Source organism: Chiloscyllium plagiosum, chromosome 30 (assembly GCF_004010195.1).
Source record: "Chiloscyllium plagiosum isolate BGI_BamShark_2017 chromosome 30, ASM401019v2, whole genome shotgun sequence".
Lineage (NCBI taxonomy): Eukaryota > Metazoa > Chordata > Chondrichthyes > Orectolobiformes > Hemiscylliidae > Chiloscyllium > Chiloscyllium plagiosum.
This window is the reverse complement of record NC_057739.1, coordinates 43,089,775-43,101,412: the sequence shown is the minus strand read 5'-3', so window position 1 is coordinate 43,101,412 and position 11,638 is coordinate 43,089,775. Positions and strand designations below refer to the sequence as shown.

Sequence of the window (11,638 nt, the reverse complement as noted above, 5' to 3'; positions counted from 1 at the left end):
GACCAGCTATCCTTAGTAGCCACACACGCAGATGACAAGCAACATGAATTCGACTGGGACAACACTACTATTATAGAACAAGCCAAACAACCAGGGAATTCCGAGAGGCATGGCACTCATCCACAGATTCAATCAACAAGCACATCGTCCTGTACCCAATATACCGGCCACTGCAGCGGACAGCTGGAACTGACAACCGGAAGCGGCAGATTCAAACCACTATAAATGCCGGAGGAAAGATCACAGAAGTGCTTCACAGGAGGCTCCCAAGCACTGAGGATGTCACCTTGACAGGGGACGAAATGTCTGCAACACAAATTTCCAGCTCGGCGAACAGAACCACAACAACGAGAACCCGAGCTACAAATCTTCTCCCGAACGTTGAAGGTAGTAAGTTTAAAGTGGAGGATGTAGGTGCAGTCACCATATTTATGGAACATAGAGTGAAGAACAATACAGTGCGGAACAGGCCCTTTGGCCCTCGATGTTGGGCCGACCTGTGAAATATTCTCAGCTCGTCCCCCTACACTATCCCATCATCATCCAAAAGACATTTGGATAAGTTTATGAATAAGGAAGGATTTAGAGGGATATGGGCCAAACACAGGCAGGTGGGAGTAGTTCAGATTGGGATTATGGTCAGCGTGGGGACTGGTTAAACTGAAGGGTCTGTTTCTATGCTGTAGGACTCTCTAGGGACTCATTAACACAAAGTCCAAAATCAGACGACAACAGGTTATAATCAAGTGCAGAGTTATGCTGGAAAAGCACAGCCGGCCAGGCAACATCCAAGGAGCAGGAAAAGCAATGTTTCGGGCAAAAGCCCTTCATCAGGAATCACCAGGTTCTAGTCCAACAGATTTATTTGAAATCACAAGCTTTCAGACAAAGGAGCAGCAAAGGAATGTCGCTTGGAAAGTTTGTGATTTCAAATAAAGCTGTTCGACTAGAACCTGGTGTTGTGTGATTTTTAAACTTTGTCCATTCCAGTCCAACACTGACACTTCCACATCATTAATACAAAGACATCTGAAGACTTGGCCATTAAAATAGCAGAGAGGGGGACATTCAGCCCTGGAGCTCATTCAGATCTTCAAAGAGATCACAGCTACTCCGCACCTCAGCTACAAGATAAATCTGAAATGTTAGACTCCTGCGAAAAGCCCGGGGGGGTGGTGGGGGGGTGTTACACAACTGGAGAGCAGGTGATGTAAGAGGGTAGGTTACACTGGGGAGTGGCAAACTCATGGGTAAGACACTCACCTCATCAGCCAGGAGTTGGAGCTCACTGGAGTCGGCTGCATCGTAATCATAGAGCACCCGGGCCCTCCTCGTCCCACTAGATGGGGGGCTAACCTCCGGAAAACCCACCGAGGACTGTGTGGGGTTACACGGCCCCGCTAACGATGGAACAACTGGAATGGTGGCAGCAGATGGGGAAGCCCCGTGGGGCGGAGCTGGTTTGTCAGCGTTCCCCACAAACGTCCCGGGAAACCTGAAATCAACAAACAGGACACCTCCTTTATTAGGCAGAACCATGGGGTCAGTGCTGAGGGAGTGGGCACTGTCAGAGGGTCAGTGTTGAGGGAGTGGGCACTGTTGATGGGTCAGTGTTGAGGGAGTGGGCACTGTCAGAGGGTCAGTGTTGAGGGAGTGGGCACTGTTGATGGGTCAGTGCTGAGGGAGTGGGCACTGTTGGAGGGTCAGTGTTGAGGGAGTGGGCACTGTTGATGGGTCAGTGCTGAGGGAGTGCTGCACCGACAGATTTGCCATATTTTGGAGTTATTGTTAGATCCAGGCTCCATGTTCTATTCCCAGCTGATGTGACAGATTCCTCGAATACCGTGTTTCAAAGAAGATCCGAGAAGATTCACACAGTGTCATGGGGACAACACTTAACCCCCAATCACAACATTGGGTCATCTGCCCATTGCTGTATAATATCTTGTGGGATCTTGCTGTGCCAGAGTTGGCTGCTGCGATTCATGCATTACAACAGCGACAGCTTCGATACTACGTGACTGGCTGCAAAGCACATTTGATCATATTGAGGCTGGGAAAGGTGCTATATAAATGCGAAGCTCTCTCCCTTTCTCTCTCTGTAAACGTCTCTCTGTAAATGAGGATAGACTGAGACACTTGGGGCTGTTTTCATTAGAGAAAAGAAGGTTTAGGGGTGACTTGATTGAGGTGTACAAGATGATTAGGGGGTTAGATAGGGTTGACAGTGTGAACCTTTTCCCGCGTATGGAGTCGGGTATTACGAGGGGGCATAGCTTTAAATTAAGGGGGGGTAGATATAGGACTGAAGTTAGGGGTAGGTTCTTCACTCAGCGAGTCGTAAGTTCATGGAATGCCCTGCCAGCAGCAGTGGTGGACTCTCCCTCTTTATGGGCATTTAAGCGGGCATTGGATAGGTATATGGAGGATAGTGGGTTAGTATAGGTTAGGTGGGCTTGGATCGGCGCAACATCGAGGGCCAAAGGGCCTGTACTGCGCTGTATTCTTCTATGTTCTATGTTCTATGTACGAGGAGGTGGAATTTCCAGAAGACTTGTTTTCTGGAAGTCTGGCCTCCCGGAAATGCTGCTCGGACAGTGTTAGGTGTGGATTGTGGAGAATATTCCTAAAATATTGCGCTGTTGTGCAGACAACCAAGGGGCGTACATCCAGACGCTGTTCAGGAAGAAAAACCTTTTCTCAAACGGGGCGTGTGAGCAAAACCAGACCCAGAAAGGTTGGGTTCAGGATGATCCAGCAGATGGGAGGCTGAGACTGATCTGATTTAACCTCGCTCTCCGTGTGCTGTAGTGTGTGAGAAAGTGCGGGGGATCTTATCAGAGAGTCATGAACAGGAGCTTTCAACATCAGAGGCATCTACACCACAATGCAGACACTGCGGAGGCAATGGCCTGGTGGTATTATCGCTCAGCTATTAATCCTGGGGACCCAGGTTCAAATCCCACTGTGGCAGGTGGTGGAATTTGAATTCAATAAAGAATCTTGAATTAGGGTGACCGTGAGACTATTGTTGATTGTCGGAAAAACCCATCTGGTTCACTAATGTCCTTATATCTTAGAGTGTACCTGGTCTGGCCTACACGTGACTCCAGACCCACAGCAATGGGGTTGACTCTTAACTATCCCTTGGGCAATTAGGGATGGGCTATAAATGCTGGCCCAGCCAGAAACGTCTCCATCCTGCAAATCAATAATGAAAAATCACAAACCCAGATTTGTACTTACATTTCTGTATTGGAGCTGGAAGCATGAAATAAAAATCACAGAGAGGTTAGAAAGATATTTCCCAGGTCAATGTAGCCACCCCCTCTCCCCCAAAGCCCCTGAGAGGTCACTGAGGGCTCCAAGCCCACCCTGTGAATTGTAAACATTGGGTCCTGATCTGTCCCCAGGGGTTTCTCCCCCCAACCCCCTTTCGCTCACTCCGAGTCACAAAGGATTCCTGATTATCATCGGATTGACCCCATCTCTTTGCAATTGCTCTCATCATTTAACATTACACAGACGCCGAGAGAGAGAGAGGGGAATGGTGGTGGGGGGGGGGGGAGAGGGGAGAGAGAGAAAGGAACAAAATGACAGAGAAAGAGCTGAGAGAGAGGAGAGAGAAAGAGAGGGTTTGAGCTATAGGGAGAGGTTGAACAGGCTAGGGCTGTTTTCCCTGGCGCGTCAGAGGCTGAGGGGTGACCTTATAGAGGTTTATAAAATCATGAAGGGCATGGATAGGATAAATAGACTAGTTCTGGACTCCCCGACCCCAGGGAAAAGACCTTGAGAGCATAGGTTTAGGGTGAGAGGGGAAAGATATAAAAGAGACCTAAGGGACAACTTTTTCACGCAGAGAGTAGTTTGTGTATGGAATGAGCTGCCAGAGGATGTGGTGGAGGCTGGTACAACTACAACATTTAAAAGGCATCTGGATAGGTATATGAATAGGAAGGGTTTACAGGGATATGGACCAAATGTTGTCAAATGAGACTAGGTCAGATTGGGATGTCTGGTCTGTGCAGATGAGTTGGACTGAAGGGTCCGTTTCTGTACTGTATGACTCTGTGTGAAAGACAGAGAGAGAGAGAGAGAGAGAGAAAAGGAGTTGATGGTCACTGTCTATGTCTATTAGCAGTTTGAGTTCCTTGCCCGGTCACACAGTGTGTTTTCAATGAGGGTACCCAGTGCCTGGTGACTGGTGCCTAGTGAGTTTAGATGTGGGGGGGGGGGGGGGTGGGGGCTCTAACAGGCGGCTCCAGTGATGGTACAGGCAACTGGAAGCTTAGTTCAGCATCAAAGATGACATCAAGGCCACAAGGAGCATGGTCCCACCTCACCCCGAGAGCAGGGAGAGGGATGGGGCAGAGCAGTGGCTGGAGAACAGAGTTCAGAGTGATCAATGAAATAATCTTCACAGTACGCAGTTGGAATTACTGTTGTTGAGAATTAACACTCTGGGGCATAATGTATGAGTAATTTGCAAAGTGACATGTGAGGAGTGTAGTAAGAATTTTAATCAAAAGCCCTTCCCTAATGAGGGCTTTTAAAACTTTATACAGTGGACATGGGTATCATTGGCTGAGCCCAGCATTTATTGCCCGTCCCTAGTTGCCCCTTGAGAAGGTGGGGGGGGGTGAGCTGCCTTCTTGAACAGCTGCAGTCCACCTGCTGTGGGTTGGCTCACAATGCCGTTAGGGAGGGAATTCCAGGATTCTGACCCAGCGACACTGAGGGATGGCGATATATTTCCAAGTCAGGATGGGGAGTGTCTCTGAGGGGAACTTGCAGGGGGTGGTGTTCCCATGTATCTGCTGCCTTTGTCCTTCTGGGTGGAAGTGGGCCTGGGTTTGGAAGGTGCTGCCTGAGGAGTCTCGGTGAATTGCTGCTGAACAAGGCAGGGGGATCTGGGAACAAACCTTTTGTGAACACCACCCCCTGGAGTCCCACATAAACCATGCTGTAAATTTCCGGAACTTTCTGGGAGCTCCTTACCTGCTCAAGAGTTTCTGCAGGTCCAGGGTATACTGGTAACACTGGGCATAGTAGGTGGCCTGTGCCTCTACAAACTCATGCAGGCAGCGGAGATGATTAGTCTGCAAGAAACAACTGTTTTTAAAACTTATCAGGAACTCAGAATTCTGCAGACAAACAAACTTTCCAGCAAAGCACGCCTGGCTCACTGCTCTCTTTGCTCTTCACCTCATGGAATAAACATAGCAAAGACTTACAGAGCACCGTTAACATCAAGTCATGGAGTAATACAGCATGGAAACAGGCCCTTCGGCCCAAACTGGTCCATGCTGACCATGGTGCCCACACAGTTATCTGCAATTGCCCACATTTGGTCCATATCTCTCTAAACCCTGCCCATCCACATACCAATCCAAATGTTTTTAAATGTTGCGGTTGTACCTGTCTCAGCCACTTTCTCTGGCAGCCCGTTCCATATACACACCACTCTCTGTGCGAAGAAGTTGCCCCTCAGGTCCTTCTTAAATCTTTCCCCCTCTCACCTTAAACCCATCCCCTCGAGTGCTCAATTCCCCATCCCTGGGAAAAAAGACTATCTGCCTTCATCCTATCGATGCCCCTCAATAAGGACATGACACAACGTCAGAAGACAATTTACAGGAGCATCATATGGAACAAAATGAGGTCATGTGATCAGGTCAGATGACTGAAAAAAGCCTCGGTCTGAAACGATGTCTTGAAGCAGGAGGGTGATGCAGGGGGGCAGACCCCTTCAGGGGTCGGGGGGCTGATATCCTGAACTCAACGCCTCAGCAATGAAGGATACAGCCACCAACGGTCGAGAGATTCCAGTCAGGGCTGAGCAAGAGTCCAGGGACTTCCGAGAGCTGGGGAGAAGGTTAGCAACAGGAGTAGGCCATTCAGCCCCTCTAGCCTGTTCGGCACTTCAGTGGTTGATCTGTGGTGACTCCATGTTACTACCCGTGGCCCATATCCCTCATTACCTTTGCTTAACAAAAATATCTCAGAGTTAAAATTAACAACTGCCCTCTGTGGAAGAGAGTTCCAAACCTCTCCCACCACGTGTGTGTTTGTGTCTGTGTGTGTCTGTGTGTCTGTCTGTGTGTGTCTGTGTGTGTGTGTGTGTGTCTGTCTGTGTGTGTGTGTGTCTGTGTGTGTGTCTGTCTGTGTGTGTCTGTCTGTGTGTGTGTATCTGTGTAGAAATGCTTCCTAATATTTCGCCTGAACGCTCTGACCCTAATTCTCAGACTATGCCCGGGTTCGAGAATCTCCGACCAGTGGGAATAGTTAATCTTTATTTACCCTGTTGTTTCCTGAAGATTTTGAACTGATCACCCGTTATCTTCTAAATCGCAGGTTACTGAGATAGGAAGTCTGACTGAGTCCTCTCTCACCCCTAAAGCCTCATGACTTTTCCCACACAGACGCTGTCCTTTAACCTCCTCACTGTCTAAGGCCCCACACTCTCCCTCCAGGGGGAGCATGCAATCCGGTCTAAGAGTATATTTGATGCTCGATAACTGGGGGAGGGGAGAGCAAACGCAGTCTGGATGCGTCCTTTGCGGATCACCTGCACTCAGAGCCGAGTTCCCAGCAGCCTTGCTGTTAACCTGTCTGTCCCTAGCCTGGAGCAGCATTCCACTGAAGCTCTGTTAAAGCTGCACTAACTGCACCTTCTCAATTTGGGCACCAATTACACCTTTCACCATCAAACATTTCAGGCTGTAAACTCGGTCTCGCTTTAATTCCTCCCCTTTCCGTTGCCAGTTTCCTTTCTGCGTCTGCACACCTAGGGGAGGGACCAGCCTATGGCATCATCGCTGGGCCGTGAATCCAGCTATCGCTCTGGGATTGAAACCTTCCACGGCAGATGATGGAATCGGAATTCAATACAAATCTGGAATTAAGAGTCTAACAATGACCATGAATCCATTGGGGATTGTTGGAAAACCCCAGCTGGGTCATTAATGTTCTTCAGGGAAGGAAGCTGCCATCCTTACCTGGGCTGGCCTACACGTGACTCCAGACCCACAGCAATGTGGTTCACTCCTAACTACCCTGTGGGATGGGGAATAAATGCGGGCCTAGCCAGTGACACCCTCAATCCATGAATGAAAAAAAAATGTAGGCATCTCTATCGTTTGCCCATTTCTTTCTTGCTCCATCACCACTTCTTTGCATCCTCAAGAGAACAACCACTTGTCTTTCAGTCTCTCCCATCTGTCTTAGACCTTCCTTTTGTCTTCCTTGACCTCAGCCCTTGCTCAAAACTGATTCCAGCTCTAACTTTCCTTGTTCTGACAGACATCACAGACCTGAAATGTCTCTCTCTCTCGCTGTCTTTCTTTTTGTCTCTCTCTCCCTCCCTTCTTCCCCTGTATTTCCAGCTGTTATTTTAGGTTAAGGGCAGATTTTGATAGAAGCGTTCCAAATTATGCAAGTTATTTCATTCCGGGTGGGCAAGGGAAATGACAGATAGGGAGTACTGACAGGAGGGTTAGTAACCAGACAGCCACAGATTTAAAACAAAAACAGAGATTGCTGGAGAAACTCAGCAATTTCTGTTCTTGTTTCATATTTCCAGAATCCACAGCTCTTTTTTTGTTTTATATTAGACACAGATTTAAGGTAATTCACCAAAGACCCAGGCAGGAGAACAAGGGAAATCTTTTCTCTGTGTTGAATTTTGATGAGTTGGGAATTCATTGCCCGAGAATAAAGTGAAAGAATTTCCACTGTGATTTTCAAAAGAGAATTGAAGAAATACTTGAAGGAGGGGAGAATCTGCAGGACAGTGGAGGGGGTGGGGGAGGGGAGTAGGGAAGTGGGTCTCTTTCAAAGCGAGATGGGCCAAATGGTCACCCTCTGTTCTGCTTCATTTAGGATGGACTCCATACTTGGCAAATAATCTAGAACTGAAAGAAACTGCATCAAGTTGTGACTGGAACGAGCCAAAGACACGAAAGCAAAATACTGCACATACCGGGGAACCGGAATAAAAACAGAAAGTTCTGGAGAAACTCAGCAGGTCTGTGAGTATCTGCAGAGAGGGAGAGAGAGAAAAACAGAGACGAGGTTATGATTCCTGCATGCCTCTTCTTTGGTACAGGAAGAGGGAGGTGGGAAAGTGATGGCTCTTATTGTGCAGCAGACACTGGATCAGTGGTGCTGGAAGAGCACAGCAGTTCAGGCAGCATCCAAGGAGCAGCGAAATCGACATTTCGGCCCACGCCGCAGCAGACAGCACACCAGAACAGAAGGTCAGGGGAAGGGGAGGAAACACCACCATGGAGCAGACGGGCTGAATGGTCTGACATTGTGCTGTAAACACAATGCATGTGTCAGAGATGACAGTTTTCTGGAAACTATATTTTTTCTCTTTGATGGAATGTGGGCGTCGCTGGTGGGGCTAATTGCTCTCAAAGTGAACGGCTTTGTCAGAGGGCAGGTAAAAATCAGACACTTTGCTGAGTGAGAATACTGAACGGCCTGGCCAGAGTGGGTGTTGGGAAGGTGTTTCCATTGGTAGGAGGGACAAGGACCTGAGGACATAGTGTTAGAGTAAAGGGAAGATCTTGTAGAATGGGGATAAGGAGAAACATCGTCAGCCAGAGAGTGGGGAATCTGTGGAATTCACTGCCACAGAAGGATGGGGAGGCCAGGTCACTGAGTACATTCAAGACAGAGATAGGTAAGTTCTTGATTGCCAAGAGGATTGAAGACTACAAGGAGAAAGTAGGAAAATGGGGTTGAAAAACCTACCGGCTATGATTGAATGGTGAAGTAGACTTAGGGGCATAAATTAGGCCATTCGGCCCGTTATGTCTTATGGTCCTATGGTGACTAGAGTCACATATAGGCCAGAGCAGGTAAGGTTGGCAGATTTCCTTCCCTCAAGGAGACTAGTGAACCAGATGGGTTTTTACTACAATCACTGGTCACTGACACTAACATTATAATTCAGATCTCACAAGGCACAGTGATGGGATTCCAACCCAAGTCCTCAGAGAATTCCCCTCGGCCTCTTTTAGTACTGTGTACAATTCTGGTCTCCCTCCTATCAGAAGGATGTTACTAAACTTAGATTACTAAACTAAGATTTAAGGGTATTGCCAGGGTTGGAGGGTTTGAGCTTTAGGGAGAGGCTGAATACGCTGGGGCTGTTTTCCCTGGAGTGTGGGAGGCTGAGGGGTGACCTTATAGAGGTTTGGGGGCATGGATATGGTAAATAGACAAGGTATTTTTCCCAGGGTAGGGAAGTCCAAAACTAGAGGGGCATAGGTTTAAGGTGTGAGGGGAAAGATTTGAAAGGGACCTAAGGGGCAACTTTTCCCCACACAGGGTGGTATGTGTATGGAATGAGCTGCCAGAGGAAGTGGTGGAGGCTGGTACAATTACAACATTTAAAAGGCATCTGGATGGCTATATGAATAGGAAGGTTAAGAGGGATGATGAAGGGCTTTTGCCCAAAATATCGATTTTCCTGCTCCTTGGATGCTGCCTGACCTGCTGTGCTTTTCCAGCACCACACTCTGATCTTGACTCTAATCTCCAGGATCTGCAGTTTTCACTCTCACTTAGCGGGATATGGGCCACGTGCTGGCAAATGGGTCTCGTTCAGTTTAGGAACCCTGGTCAGCATGGACGGGTTGGGCCGAAGGGGGGGAGAGAGGGAAAGGGGAGAGAGGGAAAGGGGAGAGAGGGAAAGGGGAGAGAGGGAAAGGGGAGAGAGGGAAAGGGGAGAGAGGGAAAGGGGAGAGAGGGAAAGGGGAGAGAGGGAAAGGGGAGAGAGGGAAAGGGGAGAGAGGGAAAGGGGAGAGAGGGAAAGGGGAGAGAGGGAAAGGGGAGAGAGGGAAAGGGGAGAGAGGGAAAGGGGAGAGAGGGAAAGGGGAGAGAGGGAAAGGGGAGAGAGGGAAAGGGGAGAGAGGGAAAGGGGAGAGAGGGAAAGGGGAGAGAGGGAAAGGGGAGAGAGGGAAAGGGGAGAGAGGGAAAGGGGAGAGAGGGAAAGGGGAGAGAGGGAAAGGGGAGAGAGGGAAAGGGGAGAGAGGGAAAGGGGAGAGAGGGAAAGGGGAGAGAGGGAAAGGGGAGAGAGGGAAAGGGGAGAGAGGGAAAGGGGAGAGAGGGAAAGGGGAGAGAGGGAAAGGGGAGAGAGGGAAAGGGGAGAGAGGGAAAGGGGAGAGAGGGAAAGGGGAGAGAGGGAAAGGGGAGAGAGGGAAAGGGGAGAGAGGGAAAGGGGAGAGAGGGAAAGGGGAGAGAGGGAAAGGGGAGAGAGGGAAAGGGGAGAGAGGGAAAGGGGAGAGAGGGAAAGGGGAGAGAGGGAAAGGGGAGAGAGGGAAAGGGGAGAGAGGGAAAGGGGAGAGAGGGAAAGGGGAGAGAGGGAAAGGGGAGAGAGGGAAAGGGGAGAGAGGGGAAGGGGAGAGAGGTCGGGTTGCGGAAGCAGGATGGGAACGTGGGGAGAAATGTGAAACTGGAGTAAAACCGTACGTTAAAATGATGATCTGCAAACAGCTCACACAGAGACAAACCTGAGTGAGACTCTCTGTCCCACAGTGAGCCCAATATCTGGGCCAGATCCTGGCCTTTGACTCAGTAATCGTGTGAGCGTGCCTGGTTGAATGGGCCAGCAGCCACCCTAACCATCAGGATTTGAAGAGATTCACAAGAGGTTCGAGTTCTGGTCAGGTAGCTGGCTCAGGCTCCTGACTCAATCCAGTCCCTGAGTCACACCAGGGTTGGCTCAGGGCCTGGGACAGTGAGTGTGTGTAAAATACACAGCTATAGTGCACACTGGCATTACCAGGTCTGTCCAGACCATCAAACCAGGCCAAGAATGAAACCCTGGCTAATGGAAAGCCCATGCTGAAATGGTGCATCGTGGAGGCAGGGCTGGCCATTCACTGCTGCTAGCCCCCACGCTGCACCCTGATCTCTCAACTATCTAATGTCCTCATGTGGTTCCAAAGTGTTCTACTGTAATCATGAACAGATTAAATCAAGTCATTCTGCACCACTTGGTTTTGTTTCTGAAATATACAAATCAAACAGGTGATTTTTACCACATTGTAAAAACATTACACACACGCACTCTCTCAATACAATGATCCAAATGGTTGCTCGGTAACTATCATGGACAGGTGGCTTTGGTAAGCTGCTATCTGAACTCAATCACACTCCTTCTTGTTGCAGCCAAAACACAGGGCAAAGAAAGGTCAGAATAATACAGCAGAGTGAACCTCCTTCATACTGGAGGGTGATGGAGGGAGAGGGAACTATATCCAGTCAATCCAGACAGAGGCAGGAACGGAGATCTCACTCAGCGTCCCACCCAGAGGCCACAGTTCAATCTCTGGAATTGACTTTGTGTACACAGTTAGGAATTAGTTTGCTTTCCCTGCAGGTGGCTCTGGGAAGATTCCTGCACGTAAAACCCTGAGGAGTCTTGACAGAGCAAGTGCTGAGAGATGCCCCTCCTGTTGTGTGAGGGATGAAGGGCATCACTTTAATACTCAGGGCACCCGTTTGAGACTGCTTTCTGAAATGGCCCTGGTAAGTGACTCAGTTCAAGCCACATCCCATGAAGGGATATTCTGCACAGTGTTTGGACCGTGTCAGGCACTGCCTGTGTATTGTAGGCTGTGGC

At 49.1% G+C, this 11,638-nt stretch overlaps 1 protein-coding gene across 1 annotated transcript in view; it reads right to left on the bottom strand.

The window, feature by feature from the left end:
* The window catches only part of LOC122564622 (endophilin-B2-like), a 92,506-nt gene that overhangs the window by 3,440 nt on the left and 77,428 nt on the right, over window positions 1-11,638 (bottom strand). Inside the window, exons 8-12 of the mRNA XM_043719711.1 lie at window positions 7,457-7,564; window positions 6,672-6,787; window positions 4,999-5,099; window positions 3,247-3,261; window positions 1,264-1,495 (exon numbers count right to left, since the gene is read on the bottom strand). Of these exons, the coding sequence (XP_043575646.1) occupies window positions 1,264-1,495; window positions 3,247-3,261; window positions 4,999-5,099; window positions 6,672-6,787; window positions 7,457-7,564 (572 nt within the window). The remainder of the gene's footprint in view (window positions 1-1,263; window positions 1,496-3,246; window positions 3,262-4,998; window positions 5,100-6,671; window positions 6,788-7,456; window positions 7,565-11,638) is intronic.